Source organism: Geotrypetes seraphini, chromosome 14, assembly GCF_902459505.1.
Source record: "Geotrypetes seraphini chromosome 14, aGeoSer1.1, whole genome shotgun sequence".
Lineage (NCBI taxonomy): Eukaryota > Metazoa > Chordata > Amphibia > Gymnophiona > Dermophiidae > Geotrypetes > Geotrypetes seraphini.
Window position 1 is genome coordinate 49,427,807 of NC_047097.1, and position 21,697 is coordinate 49,449,503.

At 43.2% G+C, this 21,697-nt stretch overlaps 1 protein-coding gene across 1 annotated transcript in view; it reads left to right on the forward strand.

The window, feature by feature from the left end:
* The window catches only part of MNS1 (meiosis specific nuclear structural 1), a 122,058-nt gene that overhangs the window by 65,056 nt on the left and 35,305 nt on the right, over positions 1–21,697 (forward strand). Inside the window, exons 7-8 of the mRNA XM_033920494.1 lie at positions 32–139; positions 15,346–15,603. Of these exons, the coding sequence (XP_033776385.1) occupies positions 32–139; positions 15,346–15,603 (366 nt within the window). The remainder of the gene's footprint in view (positions 1–31; positions 140–15,345; positions 15,604–21,697) is intronic.

Genomic DNA, 21,697 nt, shown 5'->3' on the forward strand with positions numbered 1-21,697 from the left:
ATTACTTTCTGATTTTTTTTAAATTCAATAGCTTGTGGAACATATTGAAAAGGAGCAGCTGAAGCGTGAAGAATTTGAGCAAATACAAGCAGAATTTTATCATGAAGAGCAGGCTGAGGCAGAAAGACTAAAGGAGATTGTGAGTATTGAAAATCAACAAATAAATAATGATTATTAAGAACTGCAGTTTATAGAAGCTTATATAGCTTTAAATAGTTTTATCTTGGCAGTACTGACTCCCATAGAAGAGAATTCAAGTTAAATGCTGGAAAGGATTTCAAGGGTAAATGTAAATAGATTAACACATGGATCTGCCTCTGAATCCATAAATAATGGGGTAGCATTTTAATCTAAATTAATCACATGATTAAAGGTAGTTGTTTATTATTATTTTTTTCCCCACTGTAGCTCCTTATGCATCCGGGCAATAGAGTTAAGTAACTTGCCCAGAGTCACAAGGTGCTGCAATGGGTACAAGTTATACTTGATACTATATTTGAAATCAATAAAAAGAAAGGTGCTGCAGTAGGGAGGGGAGGGGGAAAAGAAAAATAAACATACCTTTACCCATGCAATTAATAAAATTTTAATCAAAATGCAGCCTTAAAAGAATGAAAAGGTAAGAAATACAAAATACAATTTGACAAACTACAAATTTAAAAATCTGAAACAGTACAGTATATAATTATCCCCCCCCCCTTTTTACAAAACCAGAGCGTGGGTTTTAGTGCTGGCCACGGCAGTAATAGCTCTGATGCTCATAGGAATTCTATGAGCACTGAAGCTGTTACTGCTGCAGCCGGCGCTAAAAACCATGCTACGGTTTTGTAAAAAAAGGGGGGGGTTAATTAGCTGACACCTGATGAAATTCAGCAGAAGAGCTTATTATCTTCCCCTTCCTCATAACCCTCCCCAATGCCTTGCTTTTGCATTGTTAGGTGTTTTTTTGTCTATACCTATTGGATTGTAACACCTGTTATTGTACTTTTTGTGATTGTGATTTCAATTACCCCAACATTGACTGGTTAAATATTACATCAGAGAGTGCTAGGGAGGTAAAATTCCTAAACCTCATGAATGACTATTACTTGGAGCAACTGGCCCAGGAACTGACAAGAGGGGGGCTATTTTAGATTTGGTCCTTAGTAGAATGCTAAAAACATAGTACAGGAGGTAACAGCGTTGGGTCTGCTAGGAAACAGTGATCAAAATGTGATCAAATTTGAGCTGATACCTGAAGTGATGTTGGAAAATAAATCTTTTTAGCGGCATTTTATTTTCGAACAGGTGATTATGATAAAATGAGGAAAATAGTTAAAAAAAACACCAAAAACTGAAAGGGTCAGTTACAAAGGTTAGGACTGTAAACCAGGTGTGGATGTTATTTAAAAAAAAATAGGAAAATCCAAAACAATCTGCAGTGAGGTAAAAACAGCACAAAGGAAAACAAGGAAAAAACTGCAGACAAGTGTACAAGATGCAAGCTATGGGCTTATAATCGAAAGAGAAAAATGTCCAAAAACTGGCCTAAGTCGGCACTTGGACGAACATTTCTCAAAAACGTCCAAGCGCTGAGAATAAAACCGGGTTTTGGATGTATTTAAAAACGACCTAGGCCTTCATAGTGCCGCTCAACGTCCAAAGTTAAATGGGGCATTTTGGGAGGCGTGTCGAGGGCGGGACATGGGCTGGCTTAGACTTAGTCGTACAGCATTTATAACTGAAAGTTTTACAACAGAGTCTAGACGGAACTTGGACATTGTGACTTAGACCATGTCCCAGGCCCTCCTGCCATCGATGGAACCCCCCTCCCCCCAACGATCGCCCCCCCCAGAACCCCCAATTGCCGACCCGTGACCCCCCCGGCCGACCCCACGACCCCCCCCCACCCCCCTTCCTCGTACCTTGTCCAAGTTGGCCGGACAGACGGGTGCCAAACCCGCCCGTCCGGCAGGCAGCCGACTCCAGAATGGGGCCGGATTGGCCCAGCCGTACAAAAGCCCCGCGCACAGGTGGGGCCTAAGGTGCCTGGGCCAATCAGACCAAAACAATGGTGGGAAAAAGAGGAAATGAGAACCATAACGGTTAAAAGGTGAAATGAAAGAGGCTATTAGAGCCAAGAAAGCATCCTTTAAAGAATGGAAAAAGGATCCAAATGAAGAAAGCATTGGAAAGTTAGATCCAAATGACATAAGCATTGGAAAGTTAGATGCAAGGTATTGATAAAGCCAAGAAAGAATGTAAAGAGAAACTTGCCAAAGAGGCAAAAAATCATAGTAACCATTTTTTTAGGTACATCAGAAGCAGGAAACCTGTGAGGGAATCGTGGGACTGTTGGATGATTAAGGAGCAAAAGGGGTGCTAAGGAAGGATAAGACCATAACAGAGAGACTGAATGAATTCTTTGCTTTGGTCTTTATGGAAGATATAAGAGATCTACCTGAACCAGAAATAGTTTTCAAGGGTGATGATGCAGAGGAACTGAAATAAATCTCCATGAATCTTGAAGATGTACTAACCTAAATTGACAAGTTAAAAAGTGATAAAACACCTGGACCAGATGGTATACATGCAGGGTATTAAAAGAACTCAAATGTGGAATTGCTGACCTGCTGTTAGTGATCTATTGCTAAAATAGTCCGTAGTACCTGAAGGTTGGAAGGAGGCCAAGTTGAGCTGATTTTTAAAAAAGGGCTCCAGGGGAGATCCAGAAAATTACAGACCGGTAAGCCTGACTTCAGTGCTGGACAAAATAGGAGAAACAATTATAAAAAATAAAATTGTGGAACATGTAGACATTAATGGTATAGAGCCAACCGAGGGAGATCTTGCCTCACCAATTTGCTGGTCTGCTTTGAAGGTGTGAATAAACATGTGGATAAAGGTAAGCTGGGGTTTTTGGTTTTTTTTTTTTTTTTTTTTAGCTCTGAGAGGTTTTTTCCTCCTTTGCAGGGGTTTTTTCTCTTGAGTTTTTTATGGAGCTGGACCCATGATAGTCATTTATCTCCCTGTTCCAAGTCTATGTACTTCAGGAGACTATCCTTTGGATTTTGAGGTCCATTTGTTAATATTGATTGCAGCTTGTTTGGGTGCCCCCTACAGAGAGGTAGACACTCCTTATTTTTTTATTTGTTTGGCAGAAGCACTGATAAAAGAAAACATTGATGAACATTTTGAAAGAAACGAACTTCTGATAACCAGCCAACATGGTTTCTGCAAGGGGAGATCGTGCCTAACGAACTTATTGCACTTCTTCGAAGGAATTTACAAACGGATGGGCAAAGGAGACCCCATAGACATCATAAATCTAGATTTCCAAAAAGCCTTTGACAAGGTGCCCCATTAACGCCTACTCTAGAAACTGAAGAACCATGGGGTGGAAGGAGATGTACATAGATGGATCAGAAACTGGTTGGCGGGTAGGAAACAGAGGGTAGAAGTGAAGGGCCACTACTCGGACTGGAGGAGGGTCACGAGTGGGGTCTCGCAGGGCTCGGTGCTCAGGCCGCTGCTATTTAATATATTCATAAATGATCTAGAAACAGGGACGAAGTGCGAAATAATAAAATTTGCAGACGATACCAAACTATTTAGTGGAGCTCGGACTAAAGAGGACTGCGAAGAATTGCAAAGGGATTTGAACAAACTAGGGGAATGGGCGACGAGATGGCAGATGAAGTTCATTGTTGAGAAATGTAAAGTATTACATGTGGGAAACAGAAACCCGAGGTACAACTATACGATGGGAGGGATGTTATTAAATGAGAGTACCCAAGAAAGGGACTTGGAGGTAATAGTGGAAATGACAATGAAGCCAACGGCACAGTGCGCAGCGGCCGCTAAGAAGGCAAACAGAATGCTAGGCATAATCAAGAAGGGTATTACAACCAGAACAAAAGAAGTTATCCTGCCGTTGTATTGGGCGATGGTGCGTCCGCATCTGGAGTACTGCGTCCAATATTGGTCGCCGTACCTTAAGAAGGACATGGCGTTACTCGAGAGGGTTCAGAGGAGAGCGACACGTCTGATAAAGGGGATGGAAAACCTTTCATACGCTGAGAGATTGGAGAAACTGGGTCTCTTTTCCATGGAGAAGAGGAGACTTAGAGGGGATATGATAAAGACTTACAAGATCATGAAGGGCATAGAGAGGGACTGATTCTTCAAACTTTTGAATAATAAAAGAACAAGAGGGCATTCAGAAAAGTTGAAAGGGGACAGATTCAAAATGAATGTTAGGAAGTTCTTCTTTACCCAACGTGTGGTGGACACCTGGAATGTGCTTCCAGAGAGCGTAATAGGGCAGAGTACGGTACTGGAGTTCAAAAAAGGATTGGACAATTTCCTGCTGGAAAAGGGAATAGAGGGGTATAGATAGAGGATTACTGCACAGGTCCTGGACCTGTTGGGCCGCCGCGTGAGCGGATTGCTGGCACGATGGACCTCAGGTCCGACCCAGCAGAGGCATTGCTTATGTTCTTATGTTGTCAAAATTCCTCATAAGATGCTCTTGAGAAAATTAAAGAATCATGAGATAGGCAGCAAAGTTCAGTTGTGGATTAGGAATTGGTTATTGGATAGAAAATAGAGGGTAGGGTTAAATGGTAATTTTTCTCAATGGAGGAGAGTAAAAAGTAGAGTGCTGCAGAGATCTGTACTAGGACCGCTGCTATTTAACCCATCTAACTTTAAAGGGTTTTATCAAGGCTACCACTCCCTATAAATTAAACAGAGAAAATGCTTAGTCCCTGCAATTTACAGCATATTAATATCCTTACTACCTTTCAATAAAACCGCTCAAACCTCCCTTTCTTATCTATCTGGTTTTAACCACTCCGACCTGACCACAGTGTCTGGTGAAGAATGGTGCCATTACTATGTCTCCGTGAATTTATACAGTAAAAATTGGTCACACAAATAAGGAGGTGGAGGTAATCTGCTCAGTGATGGTAATTTTAAACCCTGAATGACTTGGTATTGGATTGAGATATCCTGGGATTGAATCATCCCTATTGAAGCGGGTTACTGAGACCATTTTACTCCATGATCTCTTTCAGTTACCCTTTAGTGGGATTTAGTTTGCATTTGAGATGAACTTTTTGGACCATCCATGGACACTGCTACTCAAAAATTGTCTACCCACGAGACCAGGGATATGTTGGTCAAACAAAAAAAATGCTTCTACCTCCTAGAGCTTTCCAGCCTGCTTCATCATATCAACGCAGATATACTGCTAAACCTGCGCCTCCTGTTCCTCCTCAACCTAGGAAGCAAAAGCAGCAACCACGTCAACAACCTAAATAACAGGCTGCTCAATAAAAACATACACAGCCTTTTTGACGTGTTCCTCAAGGGCATGGCCAACGTTCCCATTCTCAAATCTCTACCTTAGCTGATTGGAGGAAGACTTCGATATTACATCAACCGGTGGGAGCTCATCACTACAGATCTCTGTGTCCTAGACATCTTTCGTCAGGGGTATGCTCTCCACTTTCATATCCTTCCTCCAGATCATCCTCCAAGAGAGTCTGTTTCGGACCTTGCACAGTCTTCTCATTTGAGAGATTCAATCCATCCTTCTTCTAAATGCCATCGAAGAAGTTCCTCTATCTCAGCAGAATCAGGGATTCTACTTCCGATATTTTTTTAATTCTGAAAAAAAACAAGAGGTATAAGACCCATTCTGGATCTCAGAGATCTCAACAAATTTCTAGTCAAAGAGAAATTTCAGATGCTCTCCCTTGCCCTTCTTTATCCACTTCTGTATCAGAACGATTGGCTATGCTCTCTGGATCTCAAGGAAGCCTACACACACACCAATTCATTGGGTTTACCGCAAATACCTTTGTTTTCAAGTAGGTGGATATCATTATCGGTACAAGATTCTTCCTTTCGGCCTGGCACCTACTCCCAGGATTTTTACAAAGTGCCTGATTGTTGTGGCCGCATATCTCTGATCCCACAGTCTTCAAGTCTTTCCTTATCTGGCCAACTGGCTGATCAAAGTTGTTTCATCACAGGAGGTGGTTCTAGCAACATCTCAGACCATTTCATTCCTACAAGCTTTGAGATTCGAAATCAGTTTCCTCAAGTCTCACCTAGTTCCGACTCATGAGAGCGTTTCTTCCTCCAGATCGCCTGGACACTCTTCTAATTCTTTGTCAACAGATGTTGAAGATGCACACCATCTCGGTGAGACACATGATGGTTCTCCTAGGCCACATGGCTTCCACAGTTCATGTAACTCCACTAGCAAGGCTACATCTTCGTATTCCTCAGTGGACCCTTGCTTCTCAGTGGTCTCAAGCAACAGATCGTCTATCACAACATATATCAGTCATATCATCTCTTCAGCAGTCCCTTCAATGGTGGATAACCTCTTCCAGTCTATCCAGAGGTCTACTTTTTCATTTCATTTGCCCCCTCACCAGAAGGTGATAATGACGGATGCATCTCATTATGCCTGGAGGGATGCACCTGGATAGGCTTCAAACTCAAGGTCATTGGTTTTCCAGGGAGCGCAAAATTCACATCAATTTGCTGGAGCTCTGAGCAATATATTATGCTCTCAAAGCTTTTCAACACCTCTTGAGTCCTCAAGTCATCCTCCTTCACACAGACAATCAAGTAGCAATGTAATGTAATGTAATGTAATGTAATTTATTTCTTATATACCGCTACATCCGTTAGGTTCTAAGCGGTTTACAGAAAATATACATTAAGATTAGAAATAGGAAAGGTACTTGAAAAATTCCCTTACTGTCCCGAAGGCTCACAATCTAACTAAAGTACCTGGAGGGTAATAGAGAAGTGAAAAGTAGAGTTAGAGGAAAAATAAAAATAAAATAAACATTTTAACAAGACAGCATTGATCTAAATACTTTGGGAGGTAGAAGAGAGGAGAGAAAGGAATAGAAGCAGAAGGGGGAGACGTTGAACAGTAGAATTCTGGAGAAATTTAAATGATAGAAATAGAACAAAACAAAGACAAAATGCAAAACAATAGATAAGATTAAAGATAAATCATAAGCTGGAAAGAAAAATAAAATAGAACTTTGTCTTCAATCCACGGTTTCAGCGTCGGTGATGAAGTGGAGCAAGTAAGTTTAGGAGGAGCGATGACGTTTCCAGAAAAAGGGCTTCTTCAGGGAAGAGACTTGGCCGACAGTCCCAGGATGTCTATGTCTCCTCCCCTGCGATGTTCTCCCATCCATGCATTCCCTCCCAGACACACTGCCCGTGACCCAGCCGCTCCAAGGAGGCTGCCCCAGATGAGGCCCACGGTGAATGCAGGATTCTCTCCTCTGCGGGAAAGCCGCCCGGAGCCGACAGTCGATCTTCATAGCGGATTGCAGGGGGGGAAGAGTTCACACTCTTGGTAGGATCGGGTCTGTGTTCTCTCGGTGGTTGTGGCTGGTCTCGTTGCTGCTTAGGTGTAAAAGCAGTTGATCTCCACTGCTGCTGATATTTAAAAGCAGGCAGATTGATCTCTCCAATGGACTGCAGGGGGAGGAGTTCACAATCCTGGCAGGATCGGGTCTGTGGGCTCTTGGTGGTTGCGGTAAGTCTCGCTGCTGCTTGTATGTAAAAGCAGTTGTTTTTCTACTGCTGCTGATATTTAAAGCAGGTAGATTGATCTCTTAAACGGGATATAAGGGGAGGAGCTCTCGATAGTGGCGGCTGGTCTTGGTGCTGTTTAGGTGTAAAAGCAGTTGATCTCCTCCTTCTGATGATATTTAAAAGCAAGCATATTGATTTTTCCAACGGAATGCTGGGGGAAGAGCTTACTTGTCTGGCTGGATCAGGGCAAAGGGCTCTCGGTAATGGTGGCTGGTCCTGTTGCTGCTTAGGTGTAAAAAACAGTTGATCTTCCTAGTGGACTGCAGAGGGAGGTGGAGCTCACACTCTTGGTTGGATCGGGTCTGTGGACTCTTGGTAGTTGCGGATAGTTCCGCTGCTGCTGAGGTGTAAAAGCAGTTGATTTCCCACTGTTGCTGATATTTAAAAGCAGGTAGATTGATCTCTCCAATGGACTGCAGAGGGAGGAGCTCTCTCCTGTTAGGTCAGGAAGCTCAGAAAATCTGGCTTTGGGTGACAGCTCACAATGTTTTCTTAAAGGCTGTCTACATTCAGGGGGAGAAGAATTCCCTAGCAGACCTCAGCAGAATTCTTCAACCTCACAAATGGACTCTCAACTCTGCAGCTCTTCATCCACTCTTTTGCTCATTGGGGCACTCCACAAGTGGACTTATTTGCAGCTCCCCACAATCACAAGCTGCACCAGTTCTGCTCCAGACTATACTCTCCTCACTGTCTGGAAGCAGATGCATTTCTTCTGAACTGGACAAACATGTTTCTTTAAGTATTTTTACCCACTCCTCTCATACTAAAGACTACTCAAATGAGAGTCAGCCACCATGATTCTCATTTCTCCTTGGTGGCCCAGGCAGCATTGGCTCTCCCTTCTACTTCAACTCAACTCCAGGGAGCCAATTCCTCTGCCAATTTTTCCTACTCTGCTTACTCAGAATCAAGGATCTCTTCTACATCCCAACCTGCAGTCATTACACCTGACAGCTTGGTTTCTCTCGGGCTGAATCCGTATAAATTACATCTCTCCCAGCCTGTCTGCAATATTATTGACTCCTCCAGGAAACCAGCCACACAACAATGCTATCAACAAAAGTGGACTAGGTTTTCTTCCTGGTGTCTTCTTCACCATCATCACGATCCAACTTCCTTGTCAGTGGAACTGGTGTTGGATTATCTACTTCATCTGTCTGACTCTGGACTCAAATCACACATCTATTAGAGTCCATCTCGGTACTATTACAGCTTTTCACTTGCCAGTTGAGAGAAAACCTCTTTCTGCTCATCCCTTGATCTCCAGGTTCATGAAGGGACTTTTCAGTGTGAAACCACCTCTCAAACCTCTTCCTGTAGTCTGGGACCTTAATGAAGTTCTTTCCAGGTTCATGAAGCCCCCTTTTGAACCAATAGCTTCAGCTCATCTTAAGTTTCTTACCTGGAAAGTTGTTTTTCTTATCGCTCTCACTTCTGCTTGAAGGGTCAGTGAGTTACAAGCCTTGGTGGTAGATCCACCCTTTACAGTTATTCACCATGATAAAGTGGTTCTACGCACACATCCCAAGTTTTTTCTGAAAGTTGTGACAGAGTTTCATCTCAATCACTCAGTTGTTCTTCCAGTTTTTTTCCCAAGCCTCATTCTCATACAGGAGAAATGGCGTTCCATATTCTGTACTGTAAACGTGCTTTGGCCTATTACATTGACAGGACAAAGCCACATAGAACATCTCAACTTTTCATCTCATTTGATCCTAATAAGTTGGGAAATCCTGTTCTAAGAGAACAATTTCCAACTGGCTGCCTATATATCGTTCTGCTATGCTCAGACTGGATTGTATCTGGAGAGTCGTGTCACAGCCCACAAAATTAGAGCTATGGCAGCTTCTGTAGCTTTCCTCAGATTAACTCCAATTGAGGAAATCTGTAAAGTTGCCACCTGGTCCTCAGTTCATACCTTCACTTCTCACTATTGTCTGAAGTCTTTCTCCAGGCGGCATGGGCACTTAGGCCAATCTGTATTACAAAATTTATTTTCCTAAAGGCCAACCTTCCCACCATCCCATTCTAGTTAGCTTGGAGGTCACCCATCAGTGAGAATATGCTGCCTGCCTGCTTCTCCTGGGATAAAGCACAGTTACTTACCGAAACAGGTATTATCCAGGGACAGCAGGCAGATATTCTCACAACCCTCCCACCTCCCCAGGTTGGCTTCTTAGCTGGCTTATCTTAACTGAGGGACCGCGTGCTTTTCAAGTGTCCATGTTGGGGACGTCGGTGACGTCATCCATCAGTGAGAATATCTGCCTTCTGTCCCTGGATAACACCTGTTATGGTAACTGTGCTTTATGTCAAAATTGCATTCCAGCACATGTACAGATGTATGCTTTTCTGTTCAGACATGGGTTCAGCACTAACTACCCTTAGTACAGAACCTTGTATGCATGCCCCAGTTCATTCTCCCTGATTAGTGTACAAGCCTATTTGCATATAATTTGTTTACTGCATTGGTAAACAAAAATTGGGTATTCAGTTTGCATTAGAAGCCAGCACTAAGCCATTGATGAACAACTCTAATGCAAGCTTTCTGCATTGACCCTTAGAGCTTTGTAGCTTTGCAGTATATCAAAGATACTCAATAGTCCTCTGCAGCAAAATGGTCAGTGCAAGGGTACTTAAACACTCTAGGTGATTCTCCAACATGGCCTCCCTCATTTATTTTTTATGCCCTCCCTCCTGCTGAGATTTTCTTAATTAAACTCCAATAATCATATTCTATAGCGTCCTTCTAGACCGGCAGAGATGAATGGGTTTCTGCACCTCTGTCAGCAGGTGAAGACTGAAAATTATGGCAAATCCAGTACAAATCATAACCTGTTAACTGTATACTGTGTATTTTTAACCTGTAACTCATTCTGAGCTCTTTGGGGGACAACGGGATAGAAAACGAATTAAATAGATAGATAAAATTCCTGACTTCTAATGTATCTATAAGTGGGCTGTGCAGTGCCCCTAGAGTCTGTCTATTTTCAGTCTCCAGCAGGCAGAGGTGGTAAGTCTGTGCTAGGTCTGTTCATTTCCAGATCTAAAATAAGATCCTTTCTCACTGAGAAAACATCTTTGATCTGTGATTTTTCACAGGCAGCAGCCTTGAGAGTCTGTGGGGCTCTGTCAAAGTTAAAAAAAACACAAAAAAACACACACCATCAAGGCCTTTGATTTTGGCTGGGAGTAAGTAGCCTCCAAAGCCTAACCTTTCCTTGAAAGTTCTTGGTAGCTTTGCCTTGCTTGGTGTGCTTCTGTCAGTTTTGCCATGCTGCTTGTTTCGGTTTCTCCCATGACATGCGGGGAGCAGCTCAAAAAATGTTTAAAGTGCTCCCGTTGGGGAGTAGACACATCAGGTGCCTGTAAATATTACTCAGTGTGTCCAGGGACTGTCAGGAGGCAGGACACAATGTAAGGACCTTCAGAGGCTTCCCATACAGCTGTAGGGATCAGCGATCCTGTAATGGTAGTGGTTTTTTTGTTTGGAAGCCGCCACCACCATCATCATGTTATCAACGGCCTCAGACATAGTGGTTTTGGATCAGCCTCCCTGATTTGAGCTTTCAGCCCTCACTGGGACTGAACAAGCTCCTAGTTCTTTGGTGAGTGTCTCTTTGGTAGGGTTTACTCCTGATTTTGTTTTAACTATGTATAGGACCTTCTGTATGCAGAATTCAGTTGTTTCTCCTATTTTTACTCTATGAACCTTAGTGTTTCTGCCACAGCCCCCAACTACTACTCTGGTGTTACAGCCTCCTCCTCCTCCTCCAAAACACCAAGGGTTGTCCTGGAAGAGGGAAGATTTGGTGGAGGAGGATCGTTTTTCTGATGATGACAGGAATTGGTCTGGGGTTGGGCCAGGAAGATTCTAGAGCATCAGAAGATTGGATGAAAGAGCTGCCTCCAGGAGAGGACTCCTCAATAGTTCTTATTTTTCATCCAGGGGAGCTCCAGGTGCTCATTGTGTTGTGGTAGGTTTTGCATTTTGAGGAGGAGCCAAAGGAGACTGTGTGGAAGTAGATCTGCTACTTAAGGGGATTAGAAGGGTTTCAAAATCATTTCCAATATATCAACATTTTGGAGATGTGATTCAGATGCAGTGGAAATTTCCAGGCACTCCCTTTCGGGTGGCTCAGTCTATGGTATGTCTGTATCCCATCCCTAAGTGGGACAGGGAGACCTTTGGCCACTAGTTCTGCCCGATTCAGGAAAAAAAATTTCGATTCGATTCAGCCTATTGAATCGATTTATTTTATTTATTTTTTTTTATTCGATTCGATTCGATTTTCCTGCCCAAGTTGGTGTTTTGTTTTTCAAACATCCTGGTGGATTTATTTTATAGCCTCTTCACCCCCTTTGCCTTCTAACAAAAAAGACTTTTCCTCTTTCTGTTAAATCCTGGCTCACGTTTGTGGTCTAAGACCAGCTCTGACAGGATACAAGTTTCAAATCTGACATATTATAATCACAAAACAGAAAATAAAATTATTTTTTCTACCTTTTGTTGTCTGGTCATTATACAAATCTTGTTGGTCCCAGGCTCTGGTTGTCTTTTGATAACTTGCTTGCCAGGGTCTCCTTCATTCTTTTTTCTCTGTGCCACCACCCCAAAGGTCTGCACCCCCCCAAAGGCCTGCACCCCACCCCTGAAGGCCTGCACCCCAACCCTGAAGGTCTACCTGTCCCCCCTGAATGCCTGTACCCTCCCCTGAAGGACTGCACCCCCCTCCCCCCCACAGAAGGCCTGCGTGTTCCCCCTGACCTCCCGCACATCCATGTACCTAATATCATCAGCCTGCAGAGAAGATCGCTGGTGCTAGCAATCTTTGCAAGCTGCCATAAGTCTTCGGAGCTGTCTTCCCTCTGCTGCAACCCTGCTCCTCCTCTGAGTCAGAGGCAGGATCGCGACAGAGGAAACGGCTCCGAAGGCCTATGGCAGCTTGCAAAGATCGCTAGCACCGGCGATCTTCTCTGCAGGCTGCTGATATTAGGTAAATGGATGTGCGGGAAGCCAGGGGGGAAGCCGGACACCAGCGGGAGGCCCAGGGGGAAGTCGGACACCAGCACTTTCCGACTGACCCTCTAAAGCAGGAGCGGCAGCGGCCGGTCAGCAAGAGGCAGCGCTGCCGCTCTTGCTTTAGGAGGCGAGGGGGGAAGGTCAGTCACCGAATTGGGAGGCTGATTTTTATTGTTTTTAAATCGATTTGAATCGATTCACCTGAAGTGAATCGGTGAATCGATTCGAATCGTGAATCGGGCAACACTAGTATTCTCTGCCATTACCCCAAAAAATACAATGCCAGTTGATGGCAGCTCCGCTGTCAAGGATCCTCAACATCGGAGGATGGAATCCCACAAATGGGAAAAGGGGGGCAATGTCTGAAAAGCAGTATATACTACTGCTCAAAGTATGGGAAACAAGGTTCTGGATCTAGAGGCTGAGTAGGATTTAGTGGCAATCACAGAAACATGGTTCATAGAGAACCATGATTGGGATATTGTTATACCGGGCTATAATCTGTTCAGGAAAGACAAGATAAGCAGAAAAGGAGGGGGAGTGGCATTATAAGTTAAAGATCATATTAAAGCTACACAATTGTAAGCTCTGCAGGGTAAGGAAGAAGCACTGTGGATCAATCTGGAAAGAGAGAATGAAAAATATAATTACTTTGGTTTGATATATAGGCCTCTGTCATAGAAAGAAGTGGATAGAAACTTAATAGTAGACATTCAGAATATAGGTGTGAAAGGAGACATATTACTAATAAGTGATTTTAATATGCCAGATGTTGATTGGGGTATCCCTATTGCAGGGTCTTCTAGAAGTAGGAAGAGTCTAAATTCTCTGCAAGAACATAACATAAAATCAACTTATAGACCGCATAATCGTGAGGATCTATGTGGTTTACAAAAGATTAACTTAAATCATAAATGGAACTTTTAAAAAATTAATTACTCAGAAATCTAGAGAATAAGTAAGGGCTCCTTTTACGAAGCCGCATTAGCGGCTTTATCACATGCAACTTTTTAGTGCATGCTAATCCCTGCGCTAGCCGAAAAACTACCGCCTATTCAAGAGGAGGCGGTAGCGGCTAGCGCGGCCAACAAATTAGCGTGCGCTATTACGCGCGTTAAACCGCTAATGTGGCTTCGTAAAAGGAGCCCTAAGTCTTTAAATGCCTTCTGAAATCCAAGTATGAGATAGATGCAGAGATTAGTTGTTTAAAATATTTATCCCAGAGAGCAGCCTGATGTAACCATGTACATTCATGATATCTTTTAAACTTGCAACCTTTCACTGATGGGTAGACAAAAAGAGCACAAGCTAACATTTAACAGATATGAGGGTGCCTGACCTGTTACAATTCTGTAATAAATACAACCAAACTTGAAGTTGATATGGGCCTTCAAGGATAGCTAATGCAATTCGTGATAAAAGGGAGATAAGTGATCACTTTTTTTCAAACTATAGATCATTCTCACCGCTGTGTTCTGTAAGAGTCGCAATCTAGAAATATTCTTTTTTACCCCTGCTAGATAAAGTATATTATAGTAGTCTAGGCGTCCCAATACCAACTATTGAACCAATGACTTAAATACTGCAATATCAAAATAAGCTCTTGACAGTCTGCAGTTTCCATAAAATATGGAAAGACTTGTGAAACTACCATGCCAACTTGTTGCTTAGTCAAATTCTGATCCAAAGTAACTCCCAATATTTTAACTGAAGAGCAAACTGGATATTGCACAGTCTTAATAGTAATAGAATCCTCATATGAATTCTGACAGGGCAAAGCAAAAAAGAATTTAGTTGTTTCAGAATTCAGTTTTAATCTGAATTCTAACATCCAATCTTTGATTAATTCAATTACTTGGCAATAGTGTGAGTAATATTAGAGAGTAAAGAGGGGCATGGAATTATAACTGTGATATCGTCAGCATAACTAAAAAGTTTCACTCCCAGTTTTTTCAGTCTGTTCTAGCAGTTGGTAATAGAACCCATACATGATGTGGCTATACTGGACTTAGTACAGGGAAAGTGTTTCTGATATGACGGTGTATGATCATCTGACATCTAGTGATCACTGCATGGAGAGTGACACAGTAGCCATTACTGCGATGATGCTGCGATAATGAGGACTGTGTCAAAAGAATGCAAGTATTACCACAGTACTGGTAGACTGTTCACTGTATTGCCGCGTGAACAGTAACTGATACCGCAGTAATGGGGAACAGGCCACCCTCCCCGTATGTACCTTATAAACCTGGTGGTCTAGTGGTCTCTTCGGGGACAGGAAAGATCTCCAGTGTTTCCTGCCCTCTACTGCTGTTGCACCTGCCGCTAATAGTTTCAAAATGGCTGTCAAGACTTCATTTCTTTTTATTTGTCCAATTAGAGATCTTAAGTTGACAGTTGCTTGCCTCACATGGAAGTGATAACCTTGCCCTTATCTAATTTGTAATATGTTCATGCTTCCTGTAGTGAGGTTGCTTTGTTGTGCCTTTTTCACACCATAAAGATGGGTATGAAGCTACTCATAGAGTTACATGTATGCCTGGGGAATCTATTAAATATGATGAATGTAGTTTTGCATAGTTTGAATGCATTTTAGTTTTTATTATCCCGTAAAGGTTTTTCGCTAGTTTACATGACACATAAAGCATTGTAATATACCAGTCAAGTCTCACATTTCTAAATTGGCACCATTTTTTTAGGAAGAAATGGAGAAGAAAATTAGAACACGTCTGGATCTGCAAAAAACTTTCCATGAACAAATGATCTGGAAGCAGAGACAGAAACAGCAAAACAAAGAAGAAGATGAAGCTTTCAGAGAAGCCATGCTAGCTAAGTTTGCAGAAGACGATCGTATTGAACAGATGAATTCTCAAAAACGTCGCATGAAACAGCTGGAACACAAGAGAGCCGTAGAAAAACTACTTGAGGATCGTCGCTTAGAATTCTTGGCAGAAAAGGTAAAACAAACTTGTGCTTTATTCAGGTTGAGGCCTTTTATGAGGATTTAATCTGAAACAGAGCCTAGTGAGCATGAATGTTTCACATTTGTTTTCAAGACTAGGTCTAAAAGGTGATAACTAAGGCAGCTGTATCAGGCAGTAGTTTATTTCCCTTTTTCCTTTCTTCCCTCAGTTCTCCATCCTTTCTATCCTCCCAGGCTGAACATGCCATTACAAGTTAGTCACACTCGATCCCCCTCCCATACATCCCTCAGGCTGGCAGTTGGATACACATTTAATCTGATGTTATGTCCTACTGCCTTGGGGCCAAACTACTCAACTAAATATTGCCTTGGTATTTCATGAATGGCTTATAATAAATAAATTTAAAAGTCCAGTTTTATTTAGAAATCTTCCAGTTCCTTTTGATTTTATTATGCTTCATCTGAAACTTGAATACACACAGGGCCTTATGTACCAAGCATTTTTTTAATAGACTAAAAGTGGGGAAAAATATTTAGCGCTTGGCTTCCTAACTACATCCTGCAAACCACAGAAGTAGTTTGATTTTTCACAGGGCAAGAGGGGAAAAGTCAAGGGAGGGGGCAAGAAGAAGGGTGTCTGAATGGAAGGAGCAGAAAGAGGGAATAGTATTAGAAGTAAGCAGATGTTGGGGATAAGGGGTGTCTGTAGGGAGGAATATAAAGTACCTTGAAAAACTGGTAAACATTCTGAGAGAAAGTGCAAAGGGACAAGGAAACTATGGAAGCCACAGTGAGAGATTATGAAAATGGAGCTAGCATGGAGGCAATGGAAAAGTAGGTAGAGGTTAAGAGTAGAAAGGGGTTGGATGCCAGGAGGAGTTGAATAACAGGGAAAGATTTGGAGCTGATGAGGGAATGAGAATAAGAGGAAGGTAATTGATAGTATGGGAGGGGGGGAGTATATAGAGAATGGCAGTTCAAGGCTATGGATTTGGATATTGGAAATATTAGGAAGTTTAAAGAACAAAAAAAAGGAAACAGAGAATTGAAAATAAGAATGAGAGATAAAAACTTAACTGATTTCATATTCAAACTCCCAAGTGTTGCTATTTATTAATTTTTTCAATGGGTTGCTTAATGAAATGCCTACTGGATATGCTAGCACTTAAATACACACTTATTTCCTACTTTTCTTCTGCCTATGTGCCTTTGATAATATAGATACCCATTACCGGCTCCAAGAGCAGACAAATACTTGCACACAAAATTGCACTTGCTTCAAATATGTGCAATGCATGTATTGCATGTGTGGACCCACATATTTTATAAGTTGTTTATATACATCAGAACTGTGCCTAAATTTCATGCCCCTCTGGGAATACCCATATGCAGATCACAAAAAAGTAGATGCATTCTTTATGTATGCATATATTTATATAAAAGAACTTTCCACAGGGAGCATGCTATACAATTATCCCATGGATGATACATTTTCATGCATTTTGCACAAATCAAGCTGATCTTATCTCTGCTGCATACATTGTCTTTGAATACCAAGTTTCTTTTCACATATGTATGTTTACAGAGTAATAAACAATAGCAGGGGTTCTTAATGAGTGGTATCTACACCTCAGGAGATGCAGGAAGAAGTCAGATGGGGTGCGGAGAAGGATCTTGAAATCTGAGGCAATTTATTGAAAATTCTAGACAAAGGGAAATGAAAAATTAGGTTCTTACCTTTGCTAATCTTCTTTCTTGTAAATCCACAATTTATTCTGGGACCAGTGGGTTATTTCCGTCTACCCACCAGGATCTGAAGGAAGCCTCAAAACTTCAGAGGTTTTAACCTCTCCCCCTCATACCTCATCACTGTGCATGCTCCTCAGCTTACTAGTCAGTCTTAAAGCAGCCAGGAACATCTGTAGAGGATAATAACAAGAGAGAGGGTAATGGAGAAACTCCCTGGCAATTAAATCAATTCTGCTCAAATGCAACAATAAAAAACAAAATAACAGGTTATGAAACTTTGGAAATCTGAATGATAAAACAGTGCTATAGGGAGACAGTCTGCACTGTCTGAAGCAGGTGCCTGAACTAGAGACCCCCCCAAACTAAGTGCTAAACCCATTCTGATGGTACTCTTATGAAGGCTGGACAGAAAACAGAAATCCAGTTTACCAGTACTTGGAAAGGCAAACAGTCGGTAAATCAGCAAGTATGGGGGGGGGGGGGGGGTTCCCGGAATAAAGTGTGGATTTACAAGAAAGAAGATTAGCAGAGGCAAGAATCTAATCTTTTGTTCTTGTACAATCCCACTTTATTCTGGGACCAGTGGGACATAACAAAGCAGTCTTGAAAATTCAGGGGGGACTGATGAGCCCGCTGTCAAAACAAAGGCACCAAAAGCAACATCCTGTTTGGCTGCCACATCGATCCCATTATTACTAGATAGAATAATTATCTTTTACATTCTATTTCGTACTCTACAATCCGAGGACAAAAACTTTCTAACTATTCCATCCTTGAGAACAATCAACACCAGGCGCAACATGCATTTTTCAGTTATAGTCCCTCAAATTTGGAACCTATTACTGTCCCAGGCAAGGGAGGAAAAACCTTTGATAAGTTTAAAGGGAAATTAAAAAGTTGCCTATTTAGGGACACCTTTGAATAATTCACCTCTGTACTGACCCTTACAAAGGTATATAACCACCTATGCTATTCCCCTGTTTTTTCCCTTTTCATTCTCTTTCCTATACCGATTGTATTCTTCCCCATAACTCCCTCTCTGTTTCAGTAATTCAATATTGTTCCAAAAATTGTCTGTCTCCCCTTTTTCTTTTTCTGTTTTTTACTATTGTACATTTCTTTGAATTTATGAAAAAGCGATTTTATAAAATTTTAAATAAACTTGGAAACTTGGAAAAATATGCAAGGAGGACCAGGTAGTGGCCCTGCAAATCTCGTCCAGAGAAACAGCCAACGACTGTGCTCAAGAGGATGAAATACCTCTGGTTGAATGAGCCCATACTCCAAGGAGGGGATTCTTTCTGGCTGCCACCTAAGCCGCAGAAATGGCCATGCGAATCCACTTGGAAATGGTAGGCTTAGAAGCTGGCTTCTGTCTATGGGAAGGACCACCAAAACAGGTGGTCAGAGAGGCAAAACTCATTAGTGACCTCCTGATACCGTAATAAATTTCTGTGCACATCAAGGACTGCAACACCCAGTTCTTCTCCTTCAAACAAGAGGAAGCAAAAGCAGGAACCGATTCACATGGAAAGTGGAACTACTTTTAGAAGAAAAGAAGGAACAGTATGCATCATCACAGCGGAATCCATAATACACAGAAAGGGATCCCTGTAGGAGAGAGCCTGAAGCTCCGAAACCCTGTGGACTGAGGTAATAGCCACCAGAAAGACCATCTTGATCGTGAGATCCATCAGAGATGCCTGTTCTAGAAGCTTATACGGAGGACGAACCAAAGAGTGAAGAACCAGATTAAGCTTTCAGGTCGGACAGGGAAGGCACAAGGGAGGCCTTAGTTGTAGCTCGCCCCACAGAAAACAAATCACATCCTGGATGGAACTGCCAAGGAGCCCCTCAGGGAAGGAGGGCCCATACATGAAAGACCAGCAATCTGTACTTGGAGCGAAGCTACTTCTACACCTTTCTTCAGGCCATCCGGCAGAAACTCCAAGACCCGAGGATTTGATGGAAGAGAAAGGTCCATCTGTCTCGGGGTAACACCTCCAAGCCTTCATATAGGCTGCCACTGTGGACTTCCGTTTGCTGTGAAGCAATCACTGTCAAAGAATAGCCCCAGCTACACTAGGCCACATGCTCAAGAGCATTGCCGTAAAGCCAAAGTGGTCCGGATCCTGCATCGCAATCGGACCCAAGACATAAAGAAGACCTTTCTGTGGCCAGGGTTGAACCAGAGTGTCCAGGCCTTCGCTGCTGGCCTCTCAACGACGACTGAAGAACTGATTGGCTTTCTTGTTGGCAGCATTTGCAATGAGGTCAAACGTGGGGCACCCCCATTGATCCACTATGCAATCAAATACACGTTAAAAGAGTGACCACTCTCCGGGGTCCAGCTTCTAATGACTGAGAAAGTCTGCTTGAACTTTGTCTACTCCTGCTATGTGTGCCGCAGACAGCTCTACAAGGTGTCTCTCTGCCCAGCAAAAGAGCAGCTGGGCCTCCACATTCAGACTCCTTGTGCCCCCCTGTCCACTGATGTAAGCCCATAAGTTTCATTGGCATTGTCCGAGAATACACGGACAGCTCGATGACAGAGACAACCCTCAAAGTAAAGAAGGGCCAGTTGAATTGCTCGCAGTTCCAGACAATTGATCTACCACTTGTGCTCTGAGGGTGCCTACAGGTCCTGAACAGGGACAATCATGTCCACTGCTTCCCAGCCTTTGAGACTTGCATCCGTAGACAGGATCACCCAATCCGAGATGCAGAGGGGAAGTCCCTGGTTAAGCAAGAGGACACAACTACCACACTAGACTGTTGCGCACCATCGATATCCAGGGCAGGGGTGCATGTAACAGGTCCCACTGTGGATTCCAGTGCGAAAGAGCCTCCTGCAGTTGATACAGACGGGCTCTGGCCCAAGGGAACATATCATTCGTTTGCCACTATAGTCCCCTGAACTTTAAGGTACTGCCATGCCGTCAGGACCGGAGTGGCCAGAAGTTCCCTGATAACCTGTTGTAGCTTCTCCTTATGGGACACGAGCAAAACTCCCAGGTACTCCAAATCTTGGGTGGACTCGAGGTGACTCTTCCTGAAGTTGATCACCTAGCCCAGGTGTAGCAGGAACTGAACCACCTGATGGACAGCCTGACGCCCCTTGGACAGCAAATGAGCTCTGATCAGCCAGTCATCCAGATAAGGGTGAACCAGGACACCCAGGGTGCGAAGATGGGCTGCCGCCACCATCACTTTAATGAAGGTCCAAGGTGCCTTCGCCAATCCAAAGAGCAGCACGGCAAACTGGAAATGTTGCCTGTGGTCTGGAAAAATGGTAATGTGGAGATAAGCCTCCATCTGATCTAAGGAGGCAAGAAACACCCCTGGCGCCACTGACGCTATCACTGAGTGCACCATTTCCATGAGGAAGCGAGGGACTTTCAAAGCTGCACTGTCTGCCTTGAGGTCCAGAATTCATCTCCATTCATTGGATCCTTTCTTTGGAATGATGAAGTATATTGAGTATCTCTCAGAGCCCGAGTTTCGCTCTGGTACGAGTTCTATGGCTGCAATATTCAAAAGTTTGCAAACTGTGGCCTGCACACGAACCACTTTCTCAGGACGGCCCACAGGGGAATCCAGAAAATACTCAGTCAGAGGACAGCGAAACTCCAATTTGTAGCCATCTCTGAGAACCTCTAGAACCCAGCAGTTGGAGGTGATGGCCTGCCAATCTGCCAGAAATGCTGACAACCTCCCCCCCGATGTGTGGAGAAGAAGACTGTGGTCTGGTATCAGAACTGTCTCCTAGTGGGAGCCACCGGCCAACTTGCTGCAAACTGCTGCTGTCAAGACCCACCAAAGTTTGGTCTGGCAGACGAAGAGGATCATTGTTCCGTGGAAGGACCTGAGTTCTGACAAGACTGCCGGAAGGGACGAAAAGTAAACCTCCCAGAACTCTTAGATGGGCGGAACCTGCTCCCAGGCAATGCCTTGGGCCTGTGATCCTGCACACTGGCCATAAGGTTATCCAGACCCTGGCCGAACAGCTGGATCCAGAGCATTCTGCGAGCCGAAACAGAATAAGTGCCAAGCTTGGTGAAAACTTTCAAGATATTGTACAAGGCATCTACCATGTAATCTACTCCAGAGATGAGAAAATCCAAATCACAAAGCACCACAGTGTCAGGATCATGGTGCAGTTTAAAATGGCATGCCGAGAACTGAATCAAACAGATGCTTAAGGATAAAATCAAACATTGGTCCTGGATATCCTTTAGGATCACCCCCCCCCCCCCCCATCACTGGGGAGAGATGTGCGCTTGGTGACCTGCACCCCTGAAGAACCCACTTTCGGGGAAGTAAAGCACTTGTTAAAGCCATCCGCCATAGGATAAAGCCACATCATGGTTCAAGCACAT